Source organism: Tinamus guttatus, unplaced genomic scaffold (assembly GCF_059628265.1).
Source record: "Tinamus guttatus ecotype Peru unplaced genomic scaffold, ASM5962826v1 Tinamus_guttatus_pri_ptg000357l, whole genome shotgun sequence".
Classification (NCBI taxonomy): domain Eukaryota; kingdom Metazoa; phylum Chordata; class Aves; order Tinamiformes; family Tinamidae; genus Tinamus; species Tinamus guttatus.
In genome coordinates, this window is record NW_028288891.1 from 553,106 (window position 1) to 573,025 (window position 19,920).

Consider the following 19,920-nt stretch of genomic DNA (forward strand, 5'->3'; position numbering starts at 1 on the left):
TAAAAACAACTGAGAATAAGATGCACATTCTGCATTTTTTGAAAATGGAACCATATAAGAGCAAAATAAATAATGTGTATCATGCTGCTATTGTGCATGGCATGGGACATAGCACCTAGTGATGCTGAATGTCCAACTGTGCAATCTCTGCATGCCAGTTGGAGCTGTCATGTCATCTTTATCTTTAAGGTATGTCCAAGCATTTGTGTACCATGCAGAATATCTGCATCTTCTCTCTGTAGCTTCTATATGCATTGTTTGAATATATTTTACTAAAAAGTAAAACATCATTTGAGTTTGCCTGTTTAAACTGTAGAATAATTTGAGCATTAAAAATCTTTCTTGGCAGTCTTATAGACTCCTACTGGTATATTACTGCTACATTAAACTGGCAAATTACCCCATTTCTTGGTTTTTCACTTATATGACCAAGGCAAATAAGAAAAAAAGGATAGTGAAGGAAACAGGCAGCTCTCACCTTGCCTTGGCTGGATCTCTAGCTTAGCTCGCTGCCACCATAGATTGACAAGATTGGTCTATAGGGATCTTCGAGAATAGGATGGCTTTAAATAAATAAATAAACAAACCCTGTGCAAAAAGTGTGAAGCTGAGAAATTACAGGAATGATGCCTGAAAGTAGCTTCTGAGAAGCCTGAGAGAGCACGTACTGAAAATGTCCATTTTTGCTTGCCTCCTTGTTTGCTTTTTCCCTGCCCTCGTGTTTCTCCTCTAGCTGGGCTCTGCAGGTTACGTTTTTGGGATTTTGACTCTCGCACCAGGGCAAGCGAGTGTTGGCTCAGCTTCCCAGGCTGATCTGAGGTCAAGACTGCCCATTAAGAAAAGGGAAGAGTCCTGCATTACAGCAAATCTAGGCCTAACCTAGGAAATCTGGGGAAGCGGAGCGTTAACTCCAGCCTGCCGGCACCGCTGCAGGCCACGCTGGGCACTAAGTGCTGAGCTCAGCTCGCCCACGCACACAGAATTCCCCGAGGCTGGACGCCTCGGCTAGGCAGGGAAATTAAGCCCCCTCACCAAATACACTAACAGGAGCTCTTCCCAAAGCATGCACCCATTTTACACCTTACCTTAACAGGAAAACAGAGATGACTTTCGCCAAGAGATTCTCCAAAATTAACACATCCCAGTCTTTGGCCCACTCTCAGGGGAGCCCCTGCCTCCCATGCCCACTGCAGCCCTGGAAGAACCACCTCCCCGTGGGCTGGGGCCTGACCCCCACCGAGCCGGGCCCGGCTCTCACCTGCTCTCTCCTGCTCTTTGCTTCACCGGCCCTGCTGAGCTGGCGGCGCTCCACCTGCACCACTGCTTTTGGCATCAGCAGAAGCAGCTCAGACTGGGACATGCGGAAATGAAAACGCCGCTAGCGAAGGACCCAGCTGCGTCCTGGCACTGAGCAGGCCACAACGGCGCATTCCTCCCGTTCCCAAAGCCGTCTGCCCTCATCCCTTCTGTAGGAAATCTCCCCGACGGATCCTCCCAGCAGAATTTACTGCAGGCTATAGGAGCTCTGTAAAGGAGAAACAAAGTGACTCAAGGCACTAAGATTACTAACACCCTCAACATGGCTATTTAAACGTTGCAGCTTGAGCCAGCTTTGCAAGAGGAACGATTGCTATTTTTTCTAGTTTTTCTTTCAAAGTTAACATCTGGACCCACTAAAGGAAACACTTAAAGAACACTGAAGGATAGCCAAACTTAAAAGGTCTTCATTACCTTTTTCGTAATTAGAATTTCTGAGAGACGGGATTTAGTAATTCAAGGACAAGGACAGGGAACTTCTTCCACTAACTCCACAGGTTGAAAATACTATCTACTTACTCCCCAGAGCAATGCTGCCCCCAGCCCTCATTTCAGCAGGTCACACATTTGGGTCTCCTCCTTAATGTCACTGCCTGGACACTCATTCCAACAATTCCACTCATTTCAGCAAGAACATAACGCTACCTTACTACTGCAAGAAAGAACCATGAGAAAGCTTTTATTTTTATTTGGGCCACAGGAAGAACAGCAGTAACTGGCTTCTCTTTGACAACAGTGATAGCAAAGGGAAAAAAAAATCCCAACTTCAGATATTTGCCTAGTACACACCAATAACTTTTAAGAAGAGTTATATATTTCTCCAAAGTTATTTTGCTACATTCATTTAAGTGGAGCCTGCTTTAGATGTTGCAAATATGAAACAAAGCCAAAAAAACCCCACTATCCCTAAAAGAATATGTTTGCTTCAAAATATTATTTATAGAGCCTATATTATTTATCTTCCCCCAACTTATCCAACTAGAAAGTTATTCTTTCCCAATAACTTCCCCCATAAAATAATTATCTCTCAACATCTCCCAAGAAAATTTCCCCCAAAACATTTTCCTATTCCCAGCTCAAAAATTCCCTCAAAAAATATTCCTTCTAAAAAGAGGAATGTTTACCCCCAAATGTTTCCTTCTGATTTTTTTCCTTCCAAATCTTTTTAGCTTCTGAAAAAGTCACCCATCCACCCTTATTTTTTTTCCTCTGCCAAAATCATTTCCATTCCAAAGAATTTTTCCCCTCCAAAAGTCTTACACCACCAAAGCCGTTACAGGTTTTCCCAGTTTGTACCGGGAAAACACAGCCCTGTTGACCATGGAGCTGCTGCTCGGATCTGTGTCAGCCCCGCTCTCTGCTGGAGCAAACTTACTTTGGTGGCCACTTTTGTGGCCCCACGGCCGAGCTCACTCCGCTCCACTGGGGCTGCCCACAGGTCGGCCCTGAGCCCGCACTGAGCCCAGGGCAACGGCAACGGCAGAAACGCTCCCACCCGCTGCACACAGGACATCCTCTTCGGACACGCTTCCGTCCTCTGCATTTGGGGATCACAAATGAACATGAACACGTCCACGAAAGACACTTTAACAGCTAATACATTGCTCCGTTTCCAATGTCTGCTCAATCAACACCTCTACAAAGGCAGCAGCTCCCAGATCCCGACACTGCGCACGCGCCCCGCTCCTGCAGCGCCTCCGCCCCGACACGCGGGGGCAGCAGCGAGCGCGGCAGAGCGCACTGCGCATGCGCGCACCCCCTCCACCACGTGGCGGCGCCGCTCCTGGGGCGCGGGGGGCGGCGGGGGGAGGGGGCGGCCTCTGCCCAGCGGTGGCACCGACAGAGCGAGAGGAAACGGCCGCAACCTGAAACAGCGAAAGTTCCGCAGGAACTTAAGGAAAAACGTATTAGCAGTGAGGGTGACGGAGCACGGGAACAGGCTGCCCGGAGAGGCTGTGGAGTCTCCGTCTCTGGAGATCTCCAGGGGCCGCCTGGACGCAGCCCTGTGCCACGTGCTCTGGGTGACCCTGCGTGTGCAGGGCTTGGACTAGATGATCCCTGGAGGTCCCGTCCAACCTTAAGGATTCTGTGATTCTGTGAAGGAAAGAGTTAACAGCTGGAAGTGCCCCCTGGACGTGCTCTCCCTGGAGAGGGTGACGGCGCTCACAGGCTTTGCAGGAGAGTGTTGCTGGCCAAAAGCCCTGCTCCCCGCTCGGGAATCGGGACCGGGAGCTCCTCAGGTGAAGTCCTTCTGTCCAGGTTGCTCTTGGTTCTTGCTGTTCTCCTCAGCGTGGTGCTGAGCCAGGATGTGGCTGTCTAAACTGTGGGGTGTTTGTCTCCCTCTTGCCGCAGACCATGGCAGCCCCAGGGCTTTCGGCAGGTGCCCTCCTTGACAGGAGCATGAGGATGAGGAGAGAGGCTGGAGAGCGGAAGGTGCTCTGGGCCTGGGGGCTCCTGAATATCTGCACTGCCGGCATGATCTGCGTGGACATGTATGTTGGCTGCGAATGTGACTGCGTTACAGAAAACATCCTGCCTTGTGCAGGCCTCGGTACTTCCCAGAACCCCATTACTGCCCGCTGGTAACTTTTCCTGTTTTATTGTATTTCCTTACCAGGACTGGAAAACTTCTCAGCACATACTACAATATCCCCTTCTGGCCTCTCTGCTTCATTGGTGAGTTGTCTCTGCCCGTCAGTGTGTTTTGGGAGGAGGGAACATTTCGCACTTCTGTTTTCTTCCTGGGGAAGTTGTTTTAAAGACAGTTTAAAAAAAAAAGAAAGGCAGAACTTCATTTTACTTTCTTTTACCCCTGTTGGAGCTATGGGAATTTCCTCACTGTAGTGACAGGGAAGAGTCTCTTGGCGGCCCTGTTGTGAGGCTGCGTGACATTTCCAGGTCATGAAAGTTCCTTTCAGTGGAGTAGACTCCAAAAGAGCTGTATCAAATCCTCTTGGAGGATGGAAAGGAGGAGGAGTGAGGCAAATGCAGATATGAGGGACAGAAGGTTTGGTGGAAGAGCCTTGCTAAGGAGCGTGAAACTTCCTTGTAGAGTTTGTGTTCTGCCTGGAAAATACCTTGCACTTTGGCAAATAGGCATGATAGTGCCATAAATGAGTTCTAGCCACGTCAATGAATTTTAACGTAGAAAGGTCTGAACTGGTTCTTGTATAAAATAACCCTTGAAGAAGCCTTACCTCTGTCCTCAGACTGGCACTTACAAGGACAGTTGTTTATGTATTTTAAAGCTGTTTTTTAATATTAAAAATAAGTTATTACTCATGGTCGTACCATCTAGCATTATAAAACCTTTTTTTCTTTATTCTAGAACTTGCACTTGCATCTCTGTTCAGCCTGAATGCCGTGTTTGATCTCTGGCTGTATTTCGAATACACGAGGGCACCAACTACCCTGGTTATGACTCACAGGCAGCAGGTCCTTCTGGGGATGCAGAACTCAGGTAGGTAGTATAAATGCCTGTTTATCTGTGTTCAGAACAGGCTGCCCAGAGAGGTTGTGGAGCCTCCTTCTCTGGAGATCTTCAAAACCCGCTTGGATGCAGCCCTGTGCCACGTGCTCTAGGTGTCCCTGCGTGTGCAGGGGGGTTGGACTAGATGACCTCTAGAGGTCCCTTCCAACCTTATGCATTCTATGATTCTAAAGCATTCTCAACTCATGCATGGAAGAGTCAGCTGGTGGGTCTTCAGTTTCTTAGATTATTTTGCCAGGATTGAAAATCCACTCCTACCCATTTCTTTTTTTTTTTTTTTTGACCTGTCTGTTCAGAAACTTTGACATTCAAGCTGGTGCCCAGAATATCAGGCCCCCAGCAGCCTCCGGGGCCAGCCCAGAGGGGTGGCAAGGGCTGCCGTTGGCGGTGGGAGCTGTGCAAATGGCTGCAGCCTGGTGGCAGCCCCACACCCAGCAGCCCATCCTGGCTGCAGGTGCCAAGGCTGGTGCAGCGCGCGTGGAGAAACGTCCGCACTGCCACGGACACGTCTGCGTGGCCGGGCACGGACCTTTCTGCTGCCGAGCAGCATGTGCCCGGGCAAGAAGGTCTCCAGCCTGCTGCATCCACCCCACAGATGTGCGCCCCTGAAGGGACACCCGCTGCGGGGTCACAGGTGGCCCTCAGTGACAGCGGGGCCCTTTGTGACTGCGCTGCTGTGACATCCTGGCCCGGCGGGCTTGGCCCGCAGTGTTCGGGACGACGGCAACGGGAGAGGACGGGAGCGAAGGTGCTGGCCAAAAAGCCCCCTGAGCGCACCCAGGAATTTCCCCGTTGCCCCCGGGCAGCTCCGCAGAGTTTGGCCACGCGGCCAGGATGGCGGAGCGACTCCCCAGCCACCGCTCAGTGGCTGCTGAGGAGGAGGAGGATGGGGCGGTTGCAGCGAGCGTGTGCGACCTGGAGCCCCACTCGAGCCGTGCGCCCGAGGAGGAGCCGTCGGGTGAGTGCGGGGGCAGCGCTGGCCGCGCCGTGGGCCACGAGCTCTCGCTGTGCGGCTGGCAGCAGCGTGCGCTGGGGCAGAGCGCTCCGCTGCCTCCTGCCCTCTCCGCGCCAGCCCTGCAGCTCTGCCCGCTCTCTTTCCCCATCAGCTCCTGGTGCGGATCTGCCCGGAGAGGAGGCAGAGGAAGCCCTGGAGCACGTGCGCGCCTTTCTCAGGCGTGGAGGGAAGGTGAGTGTCGCCATCCCGCTCGGGGCTGCACTGGTGTCTCCTGCCGGCTCCCTCGGGGCGCTCCACGCTCAGATGGCCCCACGTGGCTGCTGGCGCTGGGGGCTGCTCCCTCGCAGGCGCCCACGTGTCGTTGCAGCCCCTGCCATGTCCTGGTGCTGCTGGCCGTGCGCCTGCCCCTCTTACGCTCTCTCTTTGTCCTTCTGCTCCTGGCAGCAGGAAGAGGCCGAGAAGCTGCAGTTTCTGGCCTGCATCTGCACCCTCTGCACAGTGTCCTGCTCGCCTAGCCTGCCTGCTCTGCTGCTGCGCCAGGAGCTGTGGCAGTGCAAATCCCAGCTGGCAGAGGCGCTGGAGGTGAGGGCATGCGGGACTCCCAGAGGCCTGCTCGGGAGGGCACCGGCCCAGCTCTGCAGGCAGAAGAGTGCGGGGAGGTGTGGGGTGCTGGCTGGTGGGCACAGCCGCTTGTGGGGCCCAGGCAGCTCCCTACAAGCCTTCCCGCTTGTGCTGTCCAGGTGCTGCTGCAAGAGGAGCCCAGGAACCACCTGGGCACGGCAGTGCGGCAGCAAGTCATACTCAGTATCAGTGCCATGAGGTAGCTGCCCCAGAGCCTGGCTTGGCCACAGCCTCCCCAGCAGATATCCCAGAGGGCCCCAGTCCTGGCAGGGAGCCTTCCCTCGTCCTGAGGGAGCCTCCCATTGGCATCTGGTGACACCAAGAGGGTTGGAGCCGGGAGAGCAGAGAGGGCCCTGGAGCTCTCCTGTGGGTGCGGGCCTTTCCCCAGGGGTGAGGTGGGAGGTGGGGAGGTCATTGGGCCCTACCTGCCAGCTGTGTCCTCTGTCCCTGCACAGCATGCCGGTGAGAAGAGGTGACTCTCTATGGGGCTCCCTCCCCACCTGGCGTGGCTATCGCTCATGGGCCTCCCAAGCCCTGGGTGCATCCACTTTCCCAGGACAGAAGGGTGTTGCTGGCTGCTGCCAGCCCCAGGGACTGAAAGGCCCCTCTCTGTCCTTGCAGCAAAGCTGGGCTGCTTCTGGAGAGTGAGCTGGAGAGCCTGCTGGAAGCCTGCTTCTCCAGCGTCTTCTCCCTGCCTCCAAAGGAGCACCTGGATCCTGCTCTTTACTCCCAGGTGGGTGCTGGCTGCTTAAGTGAGGCTCAGGGCAGGCTCCCAGCTTGCCTCTCCCTCGCCCATGCCCTCTCCCCCTTGCCCTGGACAGGGCCATGGGCAGTGTCACCAGGCTGCACCCTGTGCAGCAGCAGCTCCCCTGGCTTTAGGGCTCTCCTGCCCTCAGCACTACTCTACATGTGCCCCTGGCACAGGAGGAATTCAAAGCCCTCTCTGACAGCTGTGGGGCAATGGGGAAGAAGTGCCTCAACCCTCTGTCCCCCTTGCAGCTGCTGGATGCCATGGACAGCATGCTGAAGACCTTGATGCTTGGCAGCCCTTCCTCCAGCATCATGGACATGAAGACCATCCTGCAGGTCTGCTATTTGCCAGGAGCAGAGTTGTCAGCTCCAGGGCCCTGTGGTGGGACAGGGGGGAGTTGTCCAGCAGCCACTGGAGAGAGCCCAGTGTTGAGAAGGGACAAGCTCCCTCATGGGAATGGGGATCCCCACAGTTCTCCTGTGCGAGCCCAGTGTCCCTTGGCTACAGCCAACATCCCCTCCTCCTCAACCTGCTCCTGCAGTCATTACAACCCCCATGGGCTCCTGCTGTCACATCAGGCCCGTCTGGGAGATTTGCCCCACAGTCACAAAGGACTGTGGATGCAAGATCCCCTCTCCGGGCTCTGCCGGTGCTCCAAGGCACAAACCTGCCAGGCATTTTCTGGGACACAGGACAGAGCAGCAGCTTTTCTCCTTGCAGCTCCTACTGCCCTACGCTGAGTGCCGGCAAGCAGCTGTGCACGAGAGGGCTGTGGGACGCCTTGTGAAGCTGGGGGATCTCCTGACCAGCTCTTCTTTGGTGTCGGTAAGGAGCCTATGGTGCAGGCAAGCTGCAGCCACTGCCTGTCCCTTGTCAGCATGCAGCCGTGTCCTGTAGCTCCAGGCTGCCTCCAAGGGAAGCCACCAAGGCTCTGGCTCAGCCGGGATCCAAGCCTGCAAGGAGCGTGGGCCCAGGGCTTTGATCCTGAGCGCTGCCCCTCCGGCCTCGTGTCAGCACTGCTTCCCTCCCCCAGGTGCGCGAATGCTTCCAAGTAGGCGGTGCCAGCTGTGGCAGCTTCTTGGAGAAGAGCGTGCCAGTCCTGGGGCAGCTGGTGGGACATCTCACCCTGTGCGGTGCCTGCAAGGACGAGGGGAGCAGCAATGAGGCCGCGGAGGCCCTGTGGCACCTCTATGAGTTCCTCCTGCAGGGAGAGAGTAAGAATTTCTGTGTGGTTGCAAGCAATTCCCCTTGCCCACCCCTTGCAATAGGCCCAGCCCCTCCCTGGGCGTCCTGCTGCCCACTCTTTCCTTCTAGGGCCTTTTTGCCTGCCAGGGGCTATTTGTCACTGATGCCTTCCGTGGGCTGTGTCCAGCTGTGCAACCTTCATGCCGAATGCCCTGTGTTTCCCTTCCTGTGCAGGCAGGGAGCCGTCACAGGAGAGTGCCTGGCAGCAAGAGCTCCGAGAGGAGTGGGAAACTGCAGGCACCTTGAGGCTTTCCCGGTCCAGGGACACCAGGGAAATGAGCAGGGTAAGGAGCACCTCCCTGGCTGGGACTTCCAGCTGTGGGGTCAGCCTGCAACTTGGACGTGGAGCGGGGTGGCTGCCAGGTGGGGCTGAGGAGAGGGCTTGCACTTTCCTTAGGCCAGGACTAGCCAGGGGCTTCCTTCCTGCATCCTGCAAGCCCTGCTTCCCTGCAGGAGCAGTGGGTGGGGACCTTAACCCCAAGCACCCAGGCCCATCCCAGCACCATCACCCAAGCCAGCAGAGCCCCGGCTCCTGGCTCGGAGGGACTCGCTGCCCGATGTTGCTCTTCAGGGCCACGCGCTGCTCAGCCAGGCAACACAGTTGGGAGCCTGGCTGTGACATCTCTCTCGGGGCTGCCTTCTTTTGTGCCCTAGATTTTTGGGAAACACCTCCAGCCAGATGAGAAGGCAGAGGCCATCCTCGTAGCCATCAGGGGCATGAGAGCCTGCAGCAGCTACGACACGCAGGCGGCTGCTCACATGCTGGACGAGCTCGTCACGGACGACGCGTGCCTTTTGGAGCATGTGAGTAGTCTGCGGGTGGCACAGCCGGGGTTCAGGCCCTTTGGGGGCTTGTTTTTCCCCTGAGTGCTCGTGTACCAGGCACCCAACTGCCTCTGTGGCCAGCCCAGAGTGGTGGCAAGGGCAGACCTTCTCCGCGGGAGCTGTGCAAAGGGCTGCAGTGTGGCAGCAGCCTCACACTTTGCCATGTGGTCTGCAGGCACCAAGGCTCGTGAAGAACATGTGGGAAAACATCCTGGCTGTGCAAGATGCGTCTGCACGGCTCAGCCTGGACAGAGCTCTTCTCCTGCTGAGCAGCACATGCCCAGACAAGGTGGTTGCCAGCCTGCTGAGCTGCTGCCCCTCATGTGACAGGTCTGTGCTGGCCAGGGGCAGTGGGCAGGGACAGGGCTGCGGCCTCGCAGGTCACGGGGCTGCAGCCGCGGCAGCCGCTGACAAAGCGCTCTGGGCCTGCAGCGCCGCCAGGGCCATGTGGAAGGTGCTGGTGTCCAGGCCTGGCGCCGCGGAGCCGGTGCTGCAGGAGCTGCTCATTGCGCTGGAGGACTGGCGGCTGCCCAAGGCAGCGGCCTCGGCTGTCTCTTCCCTGGCCGTAAGTTTGTGGAGGAAGCCCCGCTCTCCCCTCGGGCTGCCCTTGCCTCTGCGAGCGAGAGGCAGGGCTCCCGCTGCCCTTCTCCATGCAGCCCCAAGCCGGGACTCCCCGGGACGCACGGGCCCAGCACGGGAGGCGGGGCTACAGCTGGCAGGGCCCTGGCCAGCGCCAGCTTGCTGGGCTGCTGGGCCTGCTTGGGGCCCTCTGCACACCCAGACACACGGAGCTGGCCTGAGCGGCTGGCTGTCTCCCTCTGCCTCTGCATGGCCCTGCCTCGTGCAGCACGTGCTCAACCTGCTCTGGGGACAGGACTAGGGGCCGGGCCACGTTAGGGTTCCAGGCAGCAGAAATGTCATCAGGGCCAAGTCAGGGGAACCAGGGTAGCTTCCAGGCTACGTGTGGCCCTCCAGGGGGATGTCCTCACTGCCCAGGAAGGCTTGTGGTGGCTTTGTGGCACCCAGGCGCGGAGCCCCAGGAGCTGCCATGGCTCTGCTCTGGCCAGGCAGGCCAGGCACCCCCTCCTGCTTCTGCCAACGCGCAGGGCAGTGCTAGGAGCCTCACCCCGAGCTCCAGTAGCATAGGAGGGACATCTCACAGCAGGGGCTGTCTCTGGGCTTTTTCTGCAGGCAACACGTGTGCTCCAGGAGATCCTCCACCAGCCCCACTGCCTGCACGTGCTAGGGAAGTTCTTCCCCCAGCTCCTGCTGGCGCTGCTCTTCCAGAGCTCTTTCCTGGCAGCGCTGGAGCAGAAGGAGTCAGACGCGTTGTGGGGGAAATGCCTCAGGGAGGAGTCCACGTGCAGCAGCCCCGTGAGGTGCTCCATCACATCCCGGCCGTCCCTTGCAGGCAGGGCTGCAGGCAGGGCCAGGGGTGCGAGTGTGAGCGGGTGTTTTCTCTGCACACAGGCTTGCAGTGCAGACCATGAAAGCACTGCTGTGCCGTGCCGGCTATGAGAACGTGGTGCTGGCCATGGCAAGGAAGGGCGGCTGGGACATGCTCCTGCACGCTGAGACCCATCACCAGGGAGTGGGTTTGCTGGCCAGGTGAGAGCCCCTGTCTCCCCTCTCTGCCGCAGCATTTCACCCCTGCGCACAGGGTGACTCTCAGAGCCCACAGGGGTGCCCAGTTCTCCATGCAAAGGTGGCTTTGTTCTGTGCGTGGTGGCCCAAGGGATGTGATGGGAGGAAGTGAGGGTGCAGTCTCAGGAGAGCTCTGCCTGGGCTGCTCAGGCCTCACAGAGCCTTCTTCCCTCCACCAGAGAGATGAGGAAGAGCCCAAGAGCGCTGCGCCTTCTGCTGTTCCAACAGCTGGCAGTGCTGCTCTTGGGCGAGGAGCCCTGCACGGAGATCCCTGCCATGGCTTTCCTGGTGGAGGTGAGCCTCATGTGGGCACTGCCCTTCTGGGGTGCTTCTAGCTCCAGTGCTCTCTGCAAGCCCCAGCTGTGGGATGGAGGGTAACGAGCACAAGTAGGGCAGTGGGTGATCTGCCATGAGTCCCCTCGGCCTTCACCCCTCTGCAGCGGGCTCCTTCTTGTCCCCACGTGTATGTGATGCCTCTTTTGTGCTGCGTCTCTGTCGAAGGGCTCCTCCAAAGCATGAGGACAGGAGGCTGGTGCAGGGAGGGGAGGAGCAGGCCAAAGCTGTGCCCTGCGCTGTGTCCTGAGGCCCCAGGGAGGTCCCAGGGGCTCCCTGCAGTCACTGCTGCCTTTGGGGCAGCCTTCCTCTGAGCCTGCTGCCCTTGCCCTGAGCTACTGCTGGGATCCAGCAGTATCTGACACAGGCAGTGCTGCAGCCATTGCCACCTTCTTTGTGCTGTGCATTGCAGCTGCTGTCCTGCAGTGACCTTCAGGCAGATGAAGATGTCTTGCTGGGAATCTCTGTGGTGTCCCTGAAGAGTCACAGCAGGGTGATGCACAAGCTGGGACTCAGAAGCCTCCTCGTGCTGTGCAGCAGACAGGAGATGGTGAGCAGGGCATCACTGGGGGAAGCTGTGTGAGCTGGGCACTGGGTGCTAGGGAACAGGCTAGCTTGGACTTTGCTGGGCCTCGGGAGCTGAGGGGGCTGCAGATCTCAGCCCAGCACCTAGCAAGCCATCTCCGAAAGGGTGTGAGACTGAGGGAAGCTGGTGTCTAATAAGGTGCCAGGGTAGTCTTTTATTTCTGTTTTTTTTTTAATTGAACTTGTATTTCCCACATACAGGTCAGAAAAGTGCATGTCCTGATGCCTCTGCTCATGAGACACTTGCAGGACGAGGACAGGAACATGAGCAGCCAGGCCCTTCTTGTGCTCAGCCATGTGGTCCGTGTCCTGGAGAGACCAACACTCACGGACATGGCTCCAGAGCTGGCTGAGAAACTCCTGCCACTCTTTGAGGATGTAAGGCAGGGGGCAGAGCCGTGGGGCTGGCTGGTGTGTGGGAGGCTGCCAGGAGCCCTTCTGCCAAGGCCTCTTGGGATACTGTCCTGTGCTGCCCATGCTGTCCTGGGCTGCAGGGCTGCATTGCACCAATGCAGCCTGTGAAGGAAGCTGCCACGTGCGGTGCCAGGGCTGAGCAGTTCTCTCTTCCTTGCCACCAGGAGCGCGAGCACACACGAAAGCTCTCCATGCAGCTCTTCAGCAAGCTCGTGGAGACAGCAGCGGGCACTGCAAAGGAGCAGATGAAGCAGCATGTGCACACGAGCACGCTGCCACTGCTCTTCCACCTGCAGGATGAGAGCCCCAGTGTGGTCGAGGTACGGCTGAGCAATGGGACATGCTGGGGAGCCGAGTAGCCACGTTGGGAATAGCCGTGGGAGGTAGTCCTGGCTGAGTCCTGCCTGGGGCTGCAGCCCTTCAGCCTCCTGCTGGCCTTGGCTGCAGCTCAGCAGCTCTCGGGAGCCTCTGCTCTGCTGCCTGTTCAGGACAGGGTGGCTCAGGTGGTGCTTGCTCCATGTTTCTGCTCAGCGAGGGGGGCCAAGGACCCCAAAGCAGATTCAGTGCCCTGCTGCTGCCCCTTGCCATGAAGGGCCAGCAAATGCCCTGAGTCTTGTCAAGAGGAGGGGGCTGGGGGGGCACAGGCTCTTGTCCCATGGGCTGCGGTGGCATCTCCCCGTTTTTTCCATGTGCAGGCTGCTCAGGAAGCCCTCCTTGGTGCCGCCAAGCTCCTCAAGTGGAAGGAGCTGAGGCGCTTGGCTCAGAGCCAGCAGACTTGGCTGATCAGCAAGTGCCTGGTAAGGACAGTCCCCAGGCCGCAGCCCCAGCCTGGAGCAGCTCTTTCCTCCTCCATGCCCAGTGTGTGTGGCTGATGGCTCTGGGTGCAGGAGCAGCACTCGCAGGCTCTTCTGCAGGGTCCTCTGCCTTTGCTGAGCCCTGGGATGCTGAAGCAGCCCCTGGCCCAGCGGGGCCTTGCAGCAGGAGGGCCCCTCAGCGCGCCTGGGCAGCAGCCGTCCCTCTGCTGCCTCCAACGCTGGCTCGGCGCTGCCCAGCCTCTGCGGGGGGTCCTGAGTGTGGTGGCAGGGGGAGGCGGCTGCTCCTGGGGGAAGGACGGCAAGAGGATGTTGTGTGCTGAGCCTTGTGCTCTCCCCAGCTGGCCGGGAGGAGGGGCAGGAGGAGGGCGGACGAATACCTGCGCCAGAGCCTGTCCTACCTGGAGAGCAGCCAGGAGTCCCTGCGCGAGGCGGCCGTGAGGTTTCTGGGTGAGCCCCGAGCCCTGGGCTCCATCTCTGTTCTGGGACAGCTCGGCCTCAGCCCCGGCTGCTGCGCTGGCAGCAAAAGCAGCCCTGTGACTGCTGCAGCCCCGCATGCCTGAGGCAGCGCCTGGGCTCCTGGAGGCTCCGTGTCACCCTCAGCCATCTCTCCCGCAGTGGTGGGGCCGGTGGGGGTCCCTCGCAGCAGGAGCCCTGCGGGTTACACTGGGGAAAGGGGACTGGGGTGAGCCCTGCCCAAGGGGAGGTGGGTGCCTGGCCAGGTGGGCAGGACTGGGGGGAACAGCTTTGAGGAGCAGCATTTATGGGGCGCTGTGTGTGTGCCTAGGGCATGCTGGGCAGCACACCAGGGAGCAGAGCAAGGAGATGGTGGAGGTCATCTGTGAGAGTGAGTAAGGGCAAGCGGGGTGTCACACGGGGCTGGGGGGATGAAGAGAGACCCTGGCCAAGGAGCTCCCATCCCTGCATAGGTGAAGAGGGCTCTGCTGCCCGAGAGGAGCAGAGCAGGGGTGCTGTGGGGAGAGTAGAGAGAGATTTCAGGCACCTTGGGCACATTCCTGGGCAGCAGCTGCCAGCTAATCCATTAGAGCCCCTGGGTCCATCCTGGCTGTGGCAAGAGCTGCGTGGGACTGGTGGTGTTAGGAGGAGAGGCCTGGGGCCTGGGGCATATGGGGGCTTCATGTGAGCTCGTGCTTCCCCCCTCAGCCCTGAAAGGCCTGCAGGAGGACAGCAGCCCATCCATCTCTTCCCTGGCCACCCAAACCATGCTGATCCTGAAAGCTGCAGGGAAGGGGGCTGCATCCACGGGCACCCAGGAAGGCCTGTGCAACCGCCTGAGGAGAGCGTGGGAGAGGCGGCACTGCCCTCTGCAAGGTGTCAGTCTTTGCTGCTGGCGCTCGGCCACGTCCTGATGCCAGGCTGCTCTGCACACTGGCCTCATTAAAGAAACGATCCTGTCTCTTCACCGTGTGTCGTGTCTTTTCTTTGGCAAACCCAGCAGTAGAAAACGCAGGTTGTGAAGGGATTGGGGTCCCCCTCTTAGAGGAGTTGGGCACGTGCTCTCTGCAGCAGGCTGCAGCCAATAACCTGACCCCTTGCCACCCCTCGCAGCAGTCACCAAAGCCTCTCCCACCCCTCAGCTTTACCCTTACATAGAATCATAGAATCACAGAATGTTGAAGGTTGGAAGGGACCTCTAGAGGTCATCTAGTCCCTGCACATGCAGGGTCATCTAGAGCACGTGGCACAGGACTGCGTCCATGCGGGTTTTGAAGATCTCCAGAGAAGGAGACTCCACAATCTCTCTGGGCAGCCTGTTGCAGTGCTCTGCCACCCTCACTGTTAAGGAAAAAATTCTTAAGTTCCTGTGGAACTTTTGGTGCTTCAGTTTGTGACCATTACCTCTAGTTCTGTCGGTGGCCACCAGGGAAAGGAGGCCAGGACCATCTTCCTCACTCCCTCCCTTGAGGTGCTTATAGACACTGATCAGATCCCCTCTCAGCCTTCTCTTCTCCAGGCTGAACAGGTCCAGCGCTCTCAGTCTCTCCGCATAGGACAGATGTTCCAGGCTCCTGATCATCATCAGATCTCGAAGGGAAGGGCTCTGGAGCGGACGCTCGTCCCGGAGCTCCTTGTCTAGAGGCGAACAACAGAGCGAGAGGCAGCCCCAGCGCCGACCCCCGTGCAGGCAGTGCTGAGCTCCCGGCCAGAGGCGGCTCTGACTCAGCGGGGGCGGAGCCGGCAGGGCAGGCGGGAATTTAAAAGCTGCCCCCAGGGAGCGCGAGCGACCAGGAGCGCGGCGAACAGAGCGGGCAAACAGAGCGTGGCGCGCCAGGGAGGGCGTGGCGCGGCGCGGCAGTTAGCGCGGCAGTTTGCGCAGGCAGGAGGTGCGGGCAGGGGACAGGGAGTAGGGGCAGGTAAAGACATGGTCTCCACTCGGCAGAGAGCTTCCGCCAGGAAGACTGTGGCGACCCAGACTGAACCGCCACAGAAACATGCAGCGGTCCAGGCTTCTGGCTGCGGGGAATGCCTGGGCCTCTCCATGTTACCGGGGAGTGGCGAAAGCACAGCCTGCCTTAGGTGTGAGCAGGTGGATGACCTGCTCAGCCTGGTGGCGGAGCTAAAGGAGGAGGTAGAATGACTGAGGGCCATCAGGGAATGCGAAAGGGAAATCGACTGGTGGAGCTGCATCCTGCAGTCTTCCCAGGAAAGCTACCCTGAGAACTCCCCAATTCAGTCAGAAAGTCCAGTGCCCTCTTGCCCTAGGGTAGAGGGGGTGGACTTAACATTATCCAGGGACGACCAACAATGGAAACGGGTCCCCACTCGAGGTGGCAGAAGATCCCCTCCACAGCCCACCTCACCTCCACCGGTGACCACGTTCAACAGGTACGAGGCCCTGGAACATGTGGATCAGATAGAGGAGGCCTTGAACCAAGGCCCGTCTAAGGGGATCTCTACAGAGGGGCAGTCTAATCCATCCAGCAAGGCTGCTCCCCCTAAAGTGAAAAGGAGCACCCGGAAGAAGCGGCGGGTGATCGTTGTGGGTGACTCCACGCTGCAGGGCACAGAGGCACCGATATGTAGACCGGACCCCTCATCCAGAGAGGTCTGCTGCTTGCCTGGGGCCAAAATAAAGGATATCACAGAAAGGCTCCCAAGAATTGTTCAGGAGTCGGACTATTATCCTCTACTATTGATTCATGTGGGTGCTAATGATGCCATGGGGAAAATGAGGGACGTCAAGCAAGACTTCAGAGCCCTAGGGATGGCCATCAAAGGTACAGGTGCCCAGGTGGTGTTCTCCTCCATTCTGCCAACGAGGGGAATGGACTCAAGGAGGAGAAGGCGGATATGGCAGCTTAACAACTGGCTGCGCCGCTGGACCTGGCAACAGGGTTTCGGCTTCTACGACCATGGGTCTCTGTTTGATGACCAACAGCTAGTGGGGAACGATGGTACTCATCTTAGCAAGAGGGGCACACATCTCTTTGCAAAAAGGCTGGCCAATCTGGTTAGGAGGGCTTTAAACTAGGCAAGAAGGGGGAAGGGGAGTGGCACACTGACACGGCAAGCAGTACCGCACAGCCCAGGTCAGATGGCGTCCAGCGGGAGTATGGTAGTGGGGAAGTGAGGGTAGGAAATGATCACAGAGGGTCCTCTTTCACCCCTCCTGGGAAACCTGTGGCCTCTGTTGCTTCCCTGAAATGCCTGTATACCAATGCGCGAAGCATGGGGAATAAGCAGGATGAACTGGAGATCTGTGTGCGGTCCCAGCGTCATGATCTCATTGGAATCACAGAGACGTGGTGGGATAGCTCGCACGACTGGAGCGCTGCCATGGAAGGCTATGTGCTCTTTAGGAAGGACAGGCTGGGAAGGCGAGGTGGTGGAGTTGCTCTTTATGTGAGAGAGCAACTGGAATGCATGGAGCTCAACCTGGGAGTCGAGGATGAGCGAGTTGAGAGCTTGTGGGTAAGGATTAGAGGGCAGGCTAATGTGGGAGACACTGTGGTGGGTGTCTGCTACCGGCCACCTGACCAAGACGAGGAGGTTGATGAGGCCTTCTATAGGCAGCTGGATGTTGCCTCACGGTCACAGGCCCTGGTTCTCATGGGGGACTTCAACTACCCCGACATCAACTGGGAGGACAACACAGCCAGGCATAAGCAGTCCTGGAGGTTCCTGCAGAGCGTCGACGATAACTTTTTGACGCAGGTTGTGGAGGAGCCGACGAGGAGAGGTGGGCTACTGGACCTCGTGCTATCAAATAGGGAGGGCCTAGTAGGAGATGTTAAGGTGGGGGGTAGCCTCGGCTGCAGTGACCATGAGTTGGTGGAGTTCAGGATTCAACGAGGAGGAGGCAGGGCTGTAAGTAGCCTTGCGACGATGGACTTCAGGAGGGCCAACTTTAGCCTCTTCAGAGACCTCCTCGGTAGAATCCCATGGGCTAGTGTTCTAGAAGGCAGGGGGGCCCAAGAGAGCTGGTTAGTTTTCAAGCGGCACTTCCTCCACGTCCAGCAACAGTGCATCCCTGTGCGTAGGAAGGGAGGCAGAGGGGGCAGGCGACCTGCGTGGATGAGCCGGGAGCTTGTGGCAATGCTCAAGCAGAAGGCAGCGGTATACAGAATGTGGAAAAAAGGACAGGTCCCCTGGGAGAAATACAGGAACGTAGTCAGGGAATGCAGAGATGCCACAAGGAAAGCTAAGGCACGTCTGGAAGGCAAGCTGGCAAGGGACGTTAAAAATAACAAAAAAAAATTCTTCAAATACATTAACAGCAAAAGGAAGATCAGGGAAAACGTGGGTCCGCTGGAGGATGGGATGGGCACCTTGGTTACAAATAACACAGAAAAAGCAGAGTTGCTCAATGCCTTCTTTGCTTCGGTGTTTACCAAGGGCAGCCCTTTAGAGCCCCAGGCCCTAGAGGCAAGAGAAGAAGCTGGTGGAGAGGTAGACTTGCCCTGGGTAGAGGAAGATTGGGTCAGAGAGCACCTAAGGAACCTCGATACCCACAAATCCATGGGCCCTGATGGGATGCACCCCAGAGTGCTGCGGGAGCTGGCAGATGCCATAGCTAAGCCGCTCTCCATCATCTTTGAAAGATCCTGGAGAACGGGGGAGGTGCCGGAAGACTGGAAGAAGGCCAATGTCACGCCAGTCTTCAAAAAAGGCAAGAAGGAGGATCCAGGCAACTACAGGCCAGTCAGCCTCACCTCCATCCCCGGAAAAGTGATGGAACGGCTCATACTGGCTGTTGTCTCCAGGCACATGGAGGACAAGAAGGTGCTCAAGAGTAGTCAGCATGGATTCACCAAGGGAAAATCTTGCCTGACTAACCTGATAGCCTTCTATGATGAAATGACCGGCTGGATAGACGAGGGGAGAGCGGTGGATGTCGTCTATCTCGACTTCACCAAGGCTTTTGACACCGTCCCTCACAACATCCTCCTGGGCAAGCTCCGGAAGTGTGGGATAGATGAGTGGACAGTGAGGTGGATTAGGAACTGGCTGGATGGCAGGGCCCAGAGAGTGGTGATCAGTGGTGCAGAGTCTAGTTGGAGGCCTGTGGCTAGTGGGGTCCCCCAGGGGTCAGTCCTTGGTCCAGTCCTGTTCAATTTATTCATCAATGACCTGGATGAAGGCACAGAGTGCTCCCTCAGCAAGTTTGCTGATGATACCAAACTGGGAGGAGTAGCCGATACCCCAGAGGGCTGTGCTGCCATCCAGAGGGACCTGGACAGACTGGACAACTGGGCGGTGAAAAACCTCATGCAATTCAACAAGGTCAAGTGCAAGGTCCTGCACCTGGGGAGGAATAACCCCAGACACCAGTACAGGCTGGGGACCGACCTTGTGGAGAGCAGCTCTGCGGAGAAAGACCTGGGTGTCATGGTGGACGACAAGTTGACCATGAGGCAGCAGTGTGCCCTCGTGGCCAAGAAGGCCAATGGGATCCTGGGCTGCATTAAGAAGAGCGTCTCCAGCAGGTCGAGGGAGGTGATCCTGCCCCTCTACTCAGCCCTGGTGAGGCCGCATCTGGAGTACTGTGTCCAGTTCTGTGCTTCACAGTACAAGAGGGATGTGGAGCTGCTGGAGAGAGTCCAGCGCAGGGCTACAAGGATGATCAGGGGCCTGGAACATCTGCCCTATGAGGAGAGGCTGAGGGAGCTGGGCCTGTTCAGCCTGGAGAAGAGAAGGCTGAGAGGGGATCTAATCAGTGTATATAAATACCTCAAGGGAGGGAGTGCAGAGGACGGGGATGGTCTCTTTTCAGTGGTGGCCACTGATAGGACTAGAGGAAATGGCCGGAAACTGAAACATCAAAAATTCCATAGGAACTTAAGGAAAAATTTCTTAACAGTGAGGGTGACAGAGCACTGGAACAGGCTGCCCAGAGAGGTTGTGGAGTCTCCTTCTCTGGAGATCTTCAAAACCCGCTTGGATGCAGTCCTGTGCCACGTGCTTTAGGTGTCCCTGCGTATGCAGGGGGGTTGGACTAGATGATCTCTAGAGGTCCCTTCCAACCCTAAGCATTCTATGATTCTATGATTCTATGATCATCCTTGTAGCCCTGCGCTGGACTCTCTCCAGCAGCTCCATGTCCCTCTTGTGCTGTGGAACCCAGAACTGGACACAATACTTCAGATGTGGCCTCAGCAGGGCTGAGTAGAGAGGCAGGATCACCTCTCTCGACCTGCTGGAGATGCTCTTCTTAATGCAGCCCAGGATCCCATTGGCCTTCTTGGCCACGAGTGCACCCTGCTGCCTCATGGTCAACTTGTTCTCCACCATGATGCCCAGGTCCCTCTCTGCAGGGCTGCTCTCCAGAAGGTCGGTCCCCAGCCTGTACTGGTGTCTGGGGTTATTCCTTCCCAGGCGCAGGACCTTGCACTTGGCCTTGTTGAATTGCACGAGGTTTTTCACTGCCCAGTTGTCCAGTCTGTTCAGGTCCTTCTGGATGGCAGCG

General features: G+C 57.5%; 1 protein-coding gene across 1 annotated transcript in view; it reads left to right on the forward strand.

Moving 5' to 3' along the window:
• The window catches only part of LOC148593633 (uncharacterized), a 52,843-nt gene that overhangs the window by 29,990 nt on the left and 2,933 nt on the right, over window positions 1–19,920 (forward strand). Inside the window, exons 3-8 of the mRNA XM_088530146.1 lie at window positions 4,646–4,777; window positions 5,622–5,765; window positions 5,914–5,993; window positions 6,503–6,582; window positions 9,637–9,769; window positions 10,688–10,812. Of these exons, the coding sequence (XP_088386272.1) occupies window positions 4,646–4,777; window positions 5,622–5,765; window positions 5,914–5,993; window positions 6,503–6,582; window positions 9,637–9,769; window positions 10,688–10,812 (694 nt within the window). The remainder of the gene's footprint in view (window positions 1–4,645; window positions 4,778–5,621; window positions 5,766–5,913; window positions 5,994–6,502; window positions 6,583–9,636; window positions 9,770–10,687; window positions 10,813–19,920) is intronic.